Source organism: Penicillium riverlandense, assembly GCF_028828495.1.
Source record: "Penicillium riverlandense strain IBT 135883 chromosome Unknown utg000011l_segment0_segment0, whole genome shotgun sequence".
Lineage (NCBI taxonomy): Eukaryota > Fungi > Ascomycota > Eurotiomycetes > Eurotiales > Aspergillaceae > Penicillium > Penicillium riverlandense.
The window spans coordinates 1,065,943-1,078,322 of NW_026643201.1; the positions used below are offsets into that span (position 1 = coordinate 1,065,943).

A 12,380-nucleotide genomic window follows, 5' to 3' on the forward strand; every position below is an offset into this window, starting at 1 on the left:
GGGTAGACATATGCCGCTAACTCTAATTGTAAAAAGACTCTTATTAAGTATAGACGCTTTGAAAGCTCACAGAGACCCAGGAAAGAATCTTGATCTGTTCTTTTCACGCCACTCGCCATCATGCGCGATGACTACTTCCACCATCTGATTGCTTCCTGACTCTGTTGCAGATTGGTTGATGCCATCCACCAATTTCTGGACCCTTCTCAACGTTTCTCTTGCCTCTGCAGTGTGAACATGTACACTCCTCTTCCCGCCATGCCCATCATCGTACAAGGCGATATCCTTTACTCTACTTAGGATACGGGAATCATGACAACAGTCGCCGCCCAGGTAAACCCAGTTGGTCGGAGACACTCGCGCCAAAAGGTTGACATGTCCAATCATATGACCTGGGCTGTCGAGAATATATACGCTTCCGTCAGAGAAGAGGTCGATGGCAGCTGCAAAGGGACCGAGTGGCTGCCATGTATGTGAAGACTGCTGGGCGGCAGGAACACATTCAGGAATTACCTCTCCCAACTCGGGGTCAGCGGATGGCGTATTTGCTGGGGGGAACTCTTGAGTCCGTTTCTCAGGCAAGAGATCAGGAATAAAAATCTCAGCAGGATAATGGGGCCCTGCACCATGGCGGAGGAGGTGCAATGTTCCAGCACCGACCAGGAAGTGGGCTTTACTGAAGTCTGCCGGTGTACCGACATGATCCCAATGCACCTAATGGAAGATAGCAAACTGATAAGTTATTTTTCTAAAATGATAGCCACAAGGAGGTCTTACATGGCTGAGAGCTACCATATCAATCTCGGCCGGATCCAAGCCTCCAGCGCGCAGCGAATCGCCCACATCTGGATGTAGTATGGTCGGCTGTCGATTGCGAATATGGGCTTGCATGGGTGGCGGGAATTCTTGTGGGTTTCTCTTCATCCCAAGGTCAAATAGCAGTCTTGTCGGAGATCCAGCACCTCCTGATGGATGTTGGATAAGAAATGACAGAGATGGCACAGTGACTCTTTTGTTTGGGTCGGCATCTGTGACAAACAGAGACTCTGGGAGGGTCAAGTGTCCTCCGTCCAATGCTGAGACTGTGACATAAACTTGATCGGCCCTAGGTGGAGGAAGGCTCGTATCCTGATTAATCGTGTTGGTTGAAAGCATGTTGATGTGGACTATATCTAGTGGTATTCAGTAGCAATGAAGAGGTTTCTGCTCACTACGTGAAAGGTGAAAGGTGCGGTAGGAAAAGTAAGTGTTCAGATCAACTCAATTTTATCTGTTTCTAGACTTTGCTGCGACTGCTGAAACTAGTGCCCGTACATACTGGATCCTGGGAGGGAACTTGGGGAATCCGGGACGTTCAACATCGGGGAAATTGGGGAAGCTCTCCGAGTCTGGCTTTCCCCACCTAGTGCACCCGAACGGCCTTTGCTCATTCAATATCATATATACCTTTGATATTCTCTATGCATTAGCGCTTGGAGACCTGGAATTGTATTCTAAGGTGTCGCTCTACATTATCTCGTTCTTGCCAAACTATATTCACATTCTTATCACACAGCTGCTCCAATATGTCTTCGGATCAGCGCATAATAGCATTTATAGGCATGTCAAATCTTTCTACTGGTGGCAAGAACGTGAGGTTAATTTATCAGCAGGCCTGGGTGTAATGGGCTTTCCAATGGCTATCAACCTTCGCGAGAAGATCGGACCCAATGCGACTATTTTGATATGTGATGTGTCAGCCGAAGCCATTGAGAAGTTCCAAAGCCAATCAAAAGAACAGGGACCTGTACAAGTGGTTAAGAATGGATTCGAGGCAGTTCAGAAAGCGGTAAGTCCTGGAAAGCACGAATTGCGGAAAGAGACGTGGTGACAATTTTTGCGCAGGACATCGTTGTCACGATGCTACCCAATGGGTCGGCTGTAGAGAGTGTCTATCTGGACGAAGAGACTGGAATCCTGTCGGGTATTCGGCACCGCAATCCAAAGGCAACAAAGGAACTGATTATCATGGAATGCGGCACGATCGAGTCGGCTACCATCCAGAAAGTGGCACAGGCAACGGAAAGTCTCAATAAAGACTTTCCGGCTGTCAAGTTCGTTGATGCCCCGGTGTCAGGAGGTCCGATGGGGGCCCAGGCAGGGACTCTTACCTTCATGGTAGGTGGGGAGGCGACCTCATTCAAGACGGCCGGGGAAATCCTCCAGCATATGGGTAACCCAGACGGAATCTTCCACTGCGGGGACGTCGGTGCCGGAACGGCATTCAAGGTCATCAACAATTATCTGTCGGCCATCACTAGCCTCGCGGCCAGCGAGGCGCTGAATATCGGTGCCAAGATGAACCTAGATCTAAAGACATTGACGGATGTCATCAATGTCAGCGGTGGTCAGTGCTGGGTCACATCCAAAAGTAATCCGGTGCCTGGTATCCATGCAAATGCGCCCGCGAGCCGAGGATATGAAGGTGGGTTCCGGATCGAACTGTGTTCCAAGGTATTGCAGATGGGCAGTGATTTGGCGAAGATGGTGGGTGCAAGGACTATTCTGGATAAACCGACTTTGGATGCGTTTCACGAGGCTAGTGAAGATCCTCGCTATAAGGGAAAAGATGCACGCGTAGTGTACAAGTGGTTGAATGAGCAATCCTAACGGTAATGGGAATTGGGAACTGGGAACTGTCTCTTTCCCTACTTTATATTTACTGAATGATATCAAATGAAACGAACCTGGATTATGTTACATTGTTTTCCACTAGATCCGCGCAGAGCTCCAAAGAGGCTCGAACAACATCAACAATGGCCCAAACCTGTGCAGGCCCGTAGAATGCTTTGGCCCATACTCGAAGAACATTTGCAGCTAGTAACTTCATACTAGATGGAGACCCGACGTTGAAATGTGAAGGAACAGCGAAATCTGTCTCATCCAGCATTGTTTTAACCAGCATCACCATTTTGTATTCTCCAGGAGTGATAGTCTCAATTGCTGCCGGTGAGGACAAAGCTTCAAGCCATTTGCTAAGGAGGAAGGCACACTCGAGGGTTGCTAAAGAATGCTGTATTGACCAGCGGAAGGTTTGTGTTTGAGCCACGAGATGGACACCAATTCGTATTGGTATACTCAGAGCATGTGCAGCATGCAACACTGGACGTAGTAACCTTGGTGTTCTGGATATAAGCTGGGATTTAAGGAATGCATTGGCAATTTGTGTTGGGTCGCGTGTGTGGAGAGCTCGTCCGGGCCCAATATCCGCGTTGAGCCGAATGTATGCCAGCCGGAGCAAAGCTGTGGAGTTGAATGATACTGGTCCCATAGGGTTCGAAGGATCAATGCTGGAATCTGGAGTGTGCTTCCACATTGCCTTCCAGTTACGTAATGCAATCTCAGTAGACGCGATATCATCTTCTGGGATGTCCTTCCGGCGATGGCGGAAGACTTCACGGACAAGATAGATATGCTGGATCAGCGCATGCACAAGGATGTAGTTGCCAAGGGTCGAGTTCGGTGCAGTTCCCACCGTGCTAAAGTCCTCTTGGAATAGGTTGGAAAATGCATCTTTGAAGGTTATGTTTGTTTCGTTTTCTCTTGCTTTCAGCCATTTGGCGTGGGATGTTGCGCGAAAAGTGGCAGTTTGACACGGTAGGAGCATCCCATCTACATCAGAGCTCAAAATTGGAGATGGGATGTTGTAAACTATCGTATGCAGGTCGAAGAAGCAGAATACAATCCACTTGGTTCTCTTGGTGCTTTCATATATTGCCCATCCCTCCCAGGGAACGTCTTCCGGCAAGGGTGGCGTCTTCAGACCATGGTCCCGAACCAAAGTTGCTAAAATACTCTGGATAGCAAGAGCCTCACGTAGAATCGTTCGATGGTTAGACCACGTTGCCTCTGCCATGAGTAAAAGGAGAGCCTGCGCTGTTTGGATTGTCTCTTCACACTGTGGTAAGTTGCCACGACTCGAATAGCTGTGCATCATCGGTGTATGTTCACGGTCACTTCTTGCCTGCGATACGGATGAGGCATCTCGCCTCCGAACGCGCTCTCTTGCAATAGCGTGGCTCGTTTGGAATAATTGTACTGTTTTATCTGGCTCGAAACAGTACTGGGCGCCAATCGATGCAATGGCTAGCACAAGCTCAATGGAACACCCTTCCGCCGACAGGGTAGGAATGTGAAGAAAAGGCATATGTTCATGGAATCCTTTGACATATGCAGTCATATACCGATATAACGCCAGTCGAGTCGGCATTTGGAATTCCTCAGGAACTACAGTAGCAAACTCGTGGACCTTGCTGAGAAGCACATCGCGCATATGTGAACTGATGTTTTCGAACAAATTGCTTGGCCTGGCAACTTGAGGAGGAGCTCCGGAGATAGGAGCGCGCTCCTCTGGCTGGAGAGAAGGCAATCTCGATCCAAGTTGCGAAAAAGACTCGACCTCATCGGCTTGCTGGGCAGGGTCTGTTGTCGCCAACTCCGCGCCCAGATGTAGAGGAAAACCGCCAGAATTAGGGTAGCGATCTGGCGAAGTAAATGTTATGCCGTTTGCTGATGAAACAAAAGAGGCAAAATCATCTGTAAAGGGAGTGTGGTTGTCCATAAACGCAGCCAAATCCTGAAACGAATCACTCAAGAAGCCAGGATGGGGAAACATCGGAATTTGCGCTGGTAGATATGGTGAGAAGCCGTTTAGTGTCTGAATTTGTTGTTCTCTGTTGTTTTCGGTACTCGGCGGTCGAGGCAATCCGCTCATATGATCCAAGTTAATGGTGTTGGCTTCTAGCGGTGCCTCATAAGCTTGTACGGGGTATTGGTGTGCAAGGTCCTCCATAGGAATCATCGGAGGCTCATGAATACTCTTGTCCACAGCTGTCTCTTCCTCTTCTTGCACTGGAGGGTTTGAAACGCTCCCCTGGATAGAGGGCTGTTGCCAGAATTCATTCGCCTGGTCCTGCTGACCCGTGGATTCTGCATGGTTCAGTCGCTCGTGGCGTACCAGCAAATCACTGAATAGGGTTAGAAAGAATCACCCAAGCCCACGCGGTAAAATACCTTCTTGAAAAGTGTCGCTTGCACTGAGCGCAGCTAAATGGCTTCTCATTGGTATCTATGTCCCTTTTAGTGGTCAAGTCAAAAAGAAAGAGTGGATTGAAGGACCCACGGATTCTCTCATGTCGTTGTAGATGTTCTAATCGAGCAAATCGACGATCACAGTGCTCACATGTGAATCTCTTGGACTTTTTGACAGCACTACTAGATTTCCCTCTGGCTGGCGAGGCTACCGACCCGGTCGGCATGGCGATGATTGAAGGACGTCTCCAATGCCAAGGGACCGGGGCAGTTGGCCGGAGATCAGCACAGCAAAATCGGAATAGAAAAATGAAACAGCCGGTGCTCGCATTAGGGATTCAGAACAAGCCCAGCAGCCAGGAAGGAGATGGGGAATATCCCGGCTCCGAACTCTCCGGATTTGCGGGGGATTTACGGAGTTCCTCGTCCAATCAGCCACAATCCGCCACGGGTCTGACATCAACCCAAGAGTCTTTTTTGCCTCTTCCGCTCTTCACCATCGGCCGTGACGGTGTTTGATGGATGTGAATGTAGTCGTCCAGCCCTTCTTAGGTATTACCTCCATCGTCGTATACTCGTGCCTACTGCATAGCAACGTACAGGTCACAGATGCCATAAGTTCAGACGAGTGATATTTTGGATAAACGATCATGAATGATTCTGTATGTATTAATTAATACTCATTATGGACATAAAATTCTCCCATCTCTCTAGCATTTACTTTCCTCCTTAGGCTTTTTCGCCTTTTTGACACTCTTCCATTCCATCGCCAGAGCAGCAAAGATTGACAGAGACGCCATGGCAACCCCCAGATAGAAAGTATTCGAGATAGCATCGCTGTAGGCCTTCAGAACGGCCGGCAGCGAAGAAGCAGACACACTCTCGCGCAAATTAGTAGCCCCGACATCCGCGACGTGAGTGGAATCCACGCCTTTGATGCTGGACAGGTTCGAGGACAGCATGTTCGAGAAGAGCGTCTCTGCAACGGCGAGCCAGATTGCACCGTTCAGCTGCTGCGAGAACATCAGCAGCGATGCGCCGATCGGTACGTCTGCGCGCGTGAGACATGTCTGCACGGCTACGTTGGCCTGCTGCGCGCCGAGTCCGAGGCCGAAGCCGAAGATGACCTGATAGCCTATCCATTTTGGATGGGCAGTGTCAGGCTCGAATGTGCTGAGTAGCCCGGCGCCGATGGACATGAGGATAGCGGAGGCGATCATGAAGGGGTTGTAGTACCCCAGAATTGTGATTAGAATTCCAGATCCAATGGACCCTACCACCATGGATAGCACGAGAGGCAGGTTCATGATACCGGATTGCTCGGCGTCCACGTTCTTGATGGCCTGGAACCACACCGGCAGATAGTAAAGCATTACCATCATGCCGCCGCTGGTACACATGGTCCACATCACGCCCGCGAGCACGGATCGCTGCTTGAAGATCCGAGGCGGCACCAGCGCTTTCTCCTGGCCCCGTATCTGCGTGCCTACAAAGATAATGGACAGCACACCGAACAGCACGAACAAGAGAATGATGCGCCAACTACTCCAAGGATACGTTGACCCGCCCCATTCCAATGCCAGCAAGAGACAGACCACACTGGGAACCAAGAACAGATTGCCCAGCGGATCCAGCTGCTTCATCTGCTCTTTAAATGGCATGCTTACGTTTTTCGGCGGCGGGATATCGAGTAGAAAGAAGATGGCCACTATCGCTGCGCCACCAATTGGAAGGTTGATATAGAAACACCATCTCCAGGTGAGTTCGGTGGTAAAGACTCCGCCCAGGACGGGGCCCAGGACGGAGGAAATACCAAAGACGGCGCCCGCGAAGCCCTGGAATAGAGGCCGCTGCTGGAGAGGCACCGTGAGCACGATGATGACGATCATGCCGGACGAGATGCCTCCCGTGCCTAGGCCGGCCACAGCACGGCCGATGATGAGGGCTGTCGACGAGGGAGCGGAACCGCACACGGCAGATCCGATTTCAAAGATGGCGATGGAAATGAGAAACACCCATTTGGCTTGGTAGAAGGTGTACAGACGGCCGTACACGAGTTGCGAGGCGGATGCCGTTAGCATGTACGCACTGCCGTACCAGCCGATATCGCCTAGACTGTGGAAGTGGTCGGTGATTTGGGGAGTGGCTGTTGCGACGATCAATCGGTCCTGGACGGTATGAATACATGTAGACCAGAGGGAAGTTAAGGCTGTACTCACCAGAGAGACCAGGAACATGGCCACATAGAGCGACAGCATGATGGTCAGTCGTTTGGTCATGGAGGGATACCGCATAGAGTCCGTGGTGGTCGTGGGCTGCAGTTGAAGCCCATCACCGGACATCTGCGTGTACTCCACGTCCTTCTCGGGCGGGATCTCTTCTTTTTCGTTGGTCATGGTGAAGGTGATCAGTATAGACCGAAAGGGGAAGGGGGAAAAAAAAGGGCAAGAGTGGATGGTGTATTATTATATAGTCGCCCGCGCAGGGACGGAGGAACGGACCTCCTGGTCCTTCTGGTGCAAATTTCGTCCGCTGTACATCTAGGGCTTCTGCGCGCAGGAATAGTTCCCGGGACAGGGACCCTCCGAGTGCAGAGCGCCCATTGTTAATGCGCGCTTCACAGTTACTCGTGTGGGTCCGGCAAAGGTGGGTTCCGTCTTTCATAATAATTAATCCCGGTTTAGGGATCGGTCGGTCGGCGCGGGAATCTCCGTTTAGCTCCGTTTGCGCTGAGCACAGCCACTACGACAGTGACTCCGATATGTTTTCTTTGGCTTTCCTTGTTTTTTTTTTTTTTTTTTTTCTACACATGACTGCAGTATACAATGACTTAATCGGATTTATCATTTGCCTCGATCAATCATCTCTATGGTATCTCCAAGATCATGCCCATCCCAAACACCAGAAACAGGCCAACACCGTAATACCCCAAGCATATCCACGAAGAAGAAAAAAAGAAATATAGTACACACTCCATCAGACCACAGATTCCCGCATCGCAGCAGCCACCTGGGCGCGCTCCATAGCCTCCTCGTGGGCATTTATAAAATCATCCTCGTTGATATCGCTCGTCTCCTCCCACAACTTATCATACTCGTCCATATCATCCCCATTGACCGCCCACATGCTCTCGCGCAGCCGTTTATTCCGCTCGCGATCCTCTTCGATCCGCTGCTCGATCTGTCTCTTGTCCACGCGCTGGGGTGGCTTGGAGCTGCGCGGCGTCCCCGTCTTCGATCGCGCACTGTTGCCTTCTGGGATCTCCTCGGGTTCCAGGTCTAGGTGAGAGGGGTGCGACTCGCGGTCTTTGAGCGCGGCATCGATCTCCGCTACTGTCTCCTTAGAGAGCATTTCTTTCGTCTGTAGGCTCTGTAGCACTCGTCGGACGTGCTTCACGTTCGCAGCGCCCGTCCCGTCGGGTGGCACGACGGCGTCCACGACGCGGAGGATGTCGCGCTGTATCATCCGTACGTAGGGCAGATGGTCTTCCTTGGTGGCCATTTCGCAAAAGTGCTCGATGAAGGACATGATGTTTGCGCGGTTGTTCATATTATTCTAGAGATGTAAAAATTAGAAACCAACTGACATTATGAGGACAGGAAGAGGCACTTACACGTTCGAGCTGCTCCAAAATGCACGAATGGAGGTCCTCGTCCAGGTCGCGGTATTTGAGGGCATAGTGGGCGGCTTTCTGTGAAGACGTGACCGTGGCACTCAGGTGCTGCAGCTGCGTGGTAAATCGCATGCGCACCTCGAATGGATCGACCATCATCTTGTCCGGCGGCGACTCGGAGAAAGAGCGAGGAGTGAAAGAGGCGTCCATAGTGGGTTCGGTCGATCACGAGGAAGAGAAGGCGGTGAGCACGCCCGAATGTAGTATTGGAAGGTCAACAGGGCAGTGGACACGGAAATGGCAAATTTAACAGGAGATAAAACCAAGTGAGTAAAAGAAAGAGAATGCTGGTTAGTTGACTAGTCAAGTGAAGCTGAAAGGTGGAACGAGGTGGAACGAGGTGGTTGAGTATGGGTGATCAAAAACGGCCGTTGATATATATTCTGTGACTCCCAAGACCAAGCATCAGATTTGCAAAATTGGTTCCATTCCTGAGCAAAACGCCGGAGCTATATCCAAAGCTACTTTGAGTGTATATCCATGCCAAAAATTCAACAATGGACCAGTGCCCCCGAGGACATAATCAAAGCCAGTGTATAATAAAAAATTCCCCCGCTTAAATATCATCACAATGAATCTCGCCTCAACGAACTGCTAAGGCTGCTTCGGTCTTCCCCATGAAGCAAGCCGACCTCCTCGGCCGCACCGCTCTCCACAAACTCGTCTCCTCGCATGGCTTCTTGTCGACGGAACTCGACTCCATTCAGCACAGACCACACATCTTTCTTCGTCATCAACCCTTGGAGAATGCCTTCGTTGGCGAAGATGACATACCGCAGACCCAAGCGTTGGAACATCCGCAGTACAATGAGGAAGCTGACGTTGCTGTTTAGAGTGATCGGGGTCTGATCCATCCAGGGCCGCAGATCCAGGGTCTCGACGGGGTCGGCGAACGGCTGATGAACGAAGAAGACCTGCGTTTCGCCGGATAGATTGCGATTGGTGGGAGAGGAAGAGTATTTCAGGGCATACGAAAGCTCATTGCGGGTGATATAGCCGAGAAGGACGGGCTTCGAGGATTCAGACACCACAGGGAATCCCCGATATGAAGTGTTGGTAAGCAGATTGCGAAGAGAGCCAATGGTGTGACCCGTAGCAGTGATGCAGGTGATATCGTCGACGACGGTCATGACTCGGTGACCGCAGACGTCTGGTGGTGCGGTATCGTCGCGGTGATCAAGGAAGGGGTATTCGTTGAGTTGAATCCACGACTCGTAGATCCCGCGCTTGCCAAAAATGTCACCACACCATTTGGATAGCATCACTGCAATCATGATCGGAATCACGTACGTCAATGCGCCGGTCAACTCAAACATGATAACAACAATTGACAGTGTCATTCGAGTTGCACCGCCCAGAGCGGAAGCTGCCCCAATGATGGCATATAAGCCGGGTGTCACGCACGGAACGTCCGGCTCGCAATTGCTAAACAGGAAGGTGTTCGGATAGGCTTCCTGCCACATTCTCATACCAATTCCGAATGCACGTCCATAGAGAGCACCAATGGCAACAGAGGGGAGTATAATGCCAGCAGGGATTTCCAGGCCAAATGTCAACGTAGCAAGGAGGAAGCCTAGTGCTGCCGCCCACAGCAACAACGCAATAACCCCGACAGAATCTGACCCAGACTGGCATAGCCCAAACAGATCGTAGTTATCGCTGCTGCACTCGGAGAAGAGCGCTTGAACCAGTTCGGAATTCTGGGCTCTCATGAAAACGTTCGGGAAGTTATTCAAGGCTGTCAACAAGGCCACCACGGCGACTTCGACAATGGGTTTAGCAGGAGAAGAAACAGGTCGGGATCGGCGCCATCTGGCAACTTTGAGATTCACACGGATCAGGAACGCTCCGTAAAGACCGCCCACGATACCAAGTATGATGAACGGGATGATTTCAAAGCGGTGCCATCCCCGTGAGTACGAGACTTGATAGAGCACGATCTTGCCTGTGCGGAAAGGGTTGACTGCCTGCAGAGTGACTGCTGCGATCATAGCACAGACAAAGCTTTGCCACATAGTTTTGTCGGGGAAATAGTATGACAGTTGTTCCAGGCTGAAAAGGACTCCTCCGATGGGAGCGCCAAAGGCGACAGAGATGCCAGCAGCAGCGGCCGCAGAAAGGACCTCGCGCTTTCGTGCTGAAGAACCATTAGCAACGAACCAAACAATGAGACATAGGCTGATCTAACCTTCATTATTGTTGAGACCGTCGAAAGGCTTCATCATGATGTTGGCACAGCAGCACGCAACATGCACCAAGGGGCCTTCTTTCCCCAGCCACAAGCCAGATGCGACAGCAAGACACTGGTATAATCAGTAAAGATAATCCCCTCGAACATGACGTGCCACTTACCAATCCAAGGGACTTGATAGCTAGAGTCCATGGACCCATGAAATGCCGAATCACAAATCCACCAAGTACCGTCTTGATTTCGGGAATCCCACTGTGCCGGGCATAAATGGCATAGTTGCGGACGAGGATGCAGGCACAAACAGCGAATAACAACTAAAAGTTTTTATCAGCCAGATTTGACGCCTGGATGGGAGGGCAAATACCGAAAACACGATATAGACGAAGTATCCCAGAGCGAAGCCTCCCGCAGTGGATTTGTCGCCAAAAGCATTTCCCCAGGGTGTCCAGTCTATACAGTTGGACAGATCTGGGACGAGGATGAGTATACTATTTCCAGCATACTAGAATTGGACTCACCATCGTGACCCCAGCAGCAGAAACTCCGATTTAAATAGAACTTGCCTCCACCTCGACCACTTTTGCAGTACCCGGTCTTTAGATCTCCCAGCCAATCCGTCGCAATGTCGATCGCCGCAGCAATGATTCCGACCGAGAGCCCAGTTGCGACCAACACAAACCAGACATTACTGGCTTCCAGTAGTCGACGGGCATGGCCCATAATGCCTTGTCCACTGGCGTAGAGCAACCGTTTCCGTTGGCGCTCTTTTGTGTACTCGTAGATCCAATCGATGGCGGTGAAATCGTCGTAGCCTACACGCCGTCCCGGGCCCTCCACGTACCAGTCAAGACCGCTGCCATCCTTGGATGCGTTGGCATTGCCATTGGTTCCAAGCGGAATCTGCGATTCTGGTGGTGGTGGTGATGCATCTGCGTTGTGTCCACCTCGCGGCCCCGGGGAGCCAAAGCCCGCATGCGATTCACCCGCGTTATTCGAGAAGAGACTCGAGAGACTGAACCCCGATTGATGACGTTGCTTTCGCTTGAAGGAGATCCTGCTCATACACCATAATCAGTAAGGAAGTAACACAACAGTCGAGTTTCGTTGCCACTCACGGTTCATGTAGACCATCTGCCGGATGCGTGTCTGGAGGTTGTCGAGGTAGGGGGCTGTCCTCGGTGTGCTGCGCCGCCCAGGGCTGATTGTCGCTGCCGGAGCCCTGATCTTCTATTGACATCGTGAAACCATCAACCAAGGAGTCAGCTTCTCCCGAGCTCACTCTGGGCGATGTATGAATGAAACTCCGTCTCTCATTGAGTCGCAGCTCGAATGGATTATGTAAGACTTGTCACCGCTCAGATCGGCCCCACAAGTTCTGGCGGCAGAAAAAAAGTTGACTTTTGAAGCCGAAACAATTCAAGAGGAGAAACAATTGTTCCTCTTGCG

General features: G+C 51.1%; 6 protein-coding genes across 6 annotated transcripts; 1 reads left to right on the forward strand and 5 right to left on the reverse strand.

The window, feature by feature from the left end:
* Positions 1 to 66: 66 nt before the first annotated feature.
* On the reverse strand, positions 67 to 1,155 carry N7474_011128 (MBL fold metallo-hydrolase; the record flags this gene model as incomplete). Its single annotated transcript, XM_057202538.1, has 2 exons — positions 67 to 714; positions 778 to 1,155. 2 exons carry the CDS (start codon positions 1,153 to 1,155, stop codon positions 67 to 69), a joined length of 1,026 nt encoding a protein of 341 aa, XP_057047822.1.
* Positions 1,156 to 1,663: 508 nt separating this feature from the next.
* On the forward strand, positions 1,664 to 2,649 carry N7474_011129 (uncharacterized protein; the record flags this gene model as incomplete). The annotated part of the gene is made up of 2 exons (XM_057202539.1): positions 1,664 to 1,828; positions 1,885 to 2,649. 2 exons carry the CDS (start codon positions 1,664 to 1,666, stop codon positions 2,647 to 2,649), a joined length of 930 nt encoding a protein of 309 aa, XP_057047823.1.
* Positions 2,650 to 2,731: 82 nt separating this feature from the next.
* On the reverse strand, positions 2,732 to 5,297 carry N7474_011130 (uncharacterized protein; the record flags this gene model as incomplete). Its single annotated transcript, XM_057202540.1, has 2 exons — positions 2,732 to 5,006; positions 5,287 to 5,297. 2 exons carry the CDS (start codon positions 5,295 to 5,297, stop codon positions 2,732 to 2,734), a joined length of 2,286 nt encoding a protein of 761 aa, XP_057047824.1.
* A 483-nt stretch (positions 5,298 to 5,780) lies between these two features.
* Positions 5,781 to 7,466, reverse strand: N7474_011131 (MDR family MFS transporter; the record flags this gene model as incomplete). Its single annotated transcript, XM_057202541.1, has 1 exon — positions 5,781 to 7,466. The coding sequence occupies one exon, from the start codon at positions 7,464 to 7,466 to the stop codon at positions 5,781 to 5,783; it is 1,686 nt and encodes a 561-aa protein (XP_057047825.1).
* Positions 7,467 to 8,046: 580 nt separating this feature from the next.
* N7474_011132 (CTD kinase subunit gamma) lies at positions 8,047 to 8,893 on the reverse strand (the record flags this gene model as incomplete). Its single annotated transcript, XM_057202542.1, has 2 exons — positions 8,047 to 8,625; positions 8,684 to 8,893. The coding sequence occupies 2 exons, from the start codon at positions 8,891 to 8,893 to the stop codon at positions 8,047 to 8,049; spliced, it is 789 nt and encodes a 262-aa protein (XP_057047826.1).
* Positions 8,894 to 9,309: 416 nt separating this feature from the next.
* On the reverse strand, positions 9,310 to 12,171 carry N7474_011133 (chloride channel protein; the record flags this gene model as incomplete). Its single annotated transcript, XM_057202543.1, has 6 exons — positions 9,310 to 10,880; positions 10,932 to 11,046; positions 11,096 to 11,248; positions 11,299 to 11,384; positions 11,453 to 11,988; positions 12,050 to 12,171. 6 exons carry the CDS (start codon positions 12,169 to 12,171, stop codon positions 9,310 to 9,312), a joined length of 2,583 nt encoding a protein of 860 aa, XP_057047827.1.
* Positions 12,172 to 12,380: the final 209 nt, after the last annotated feature.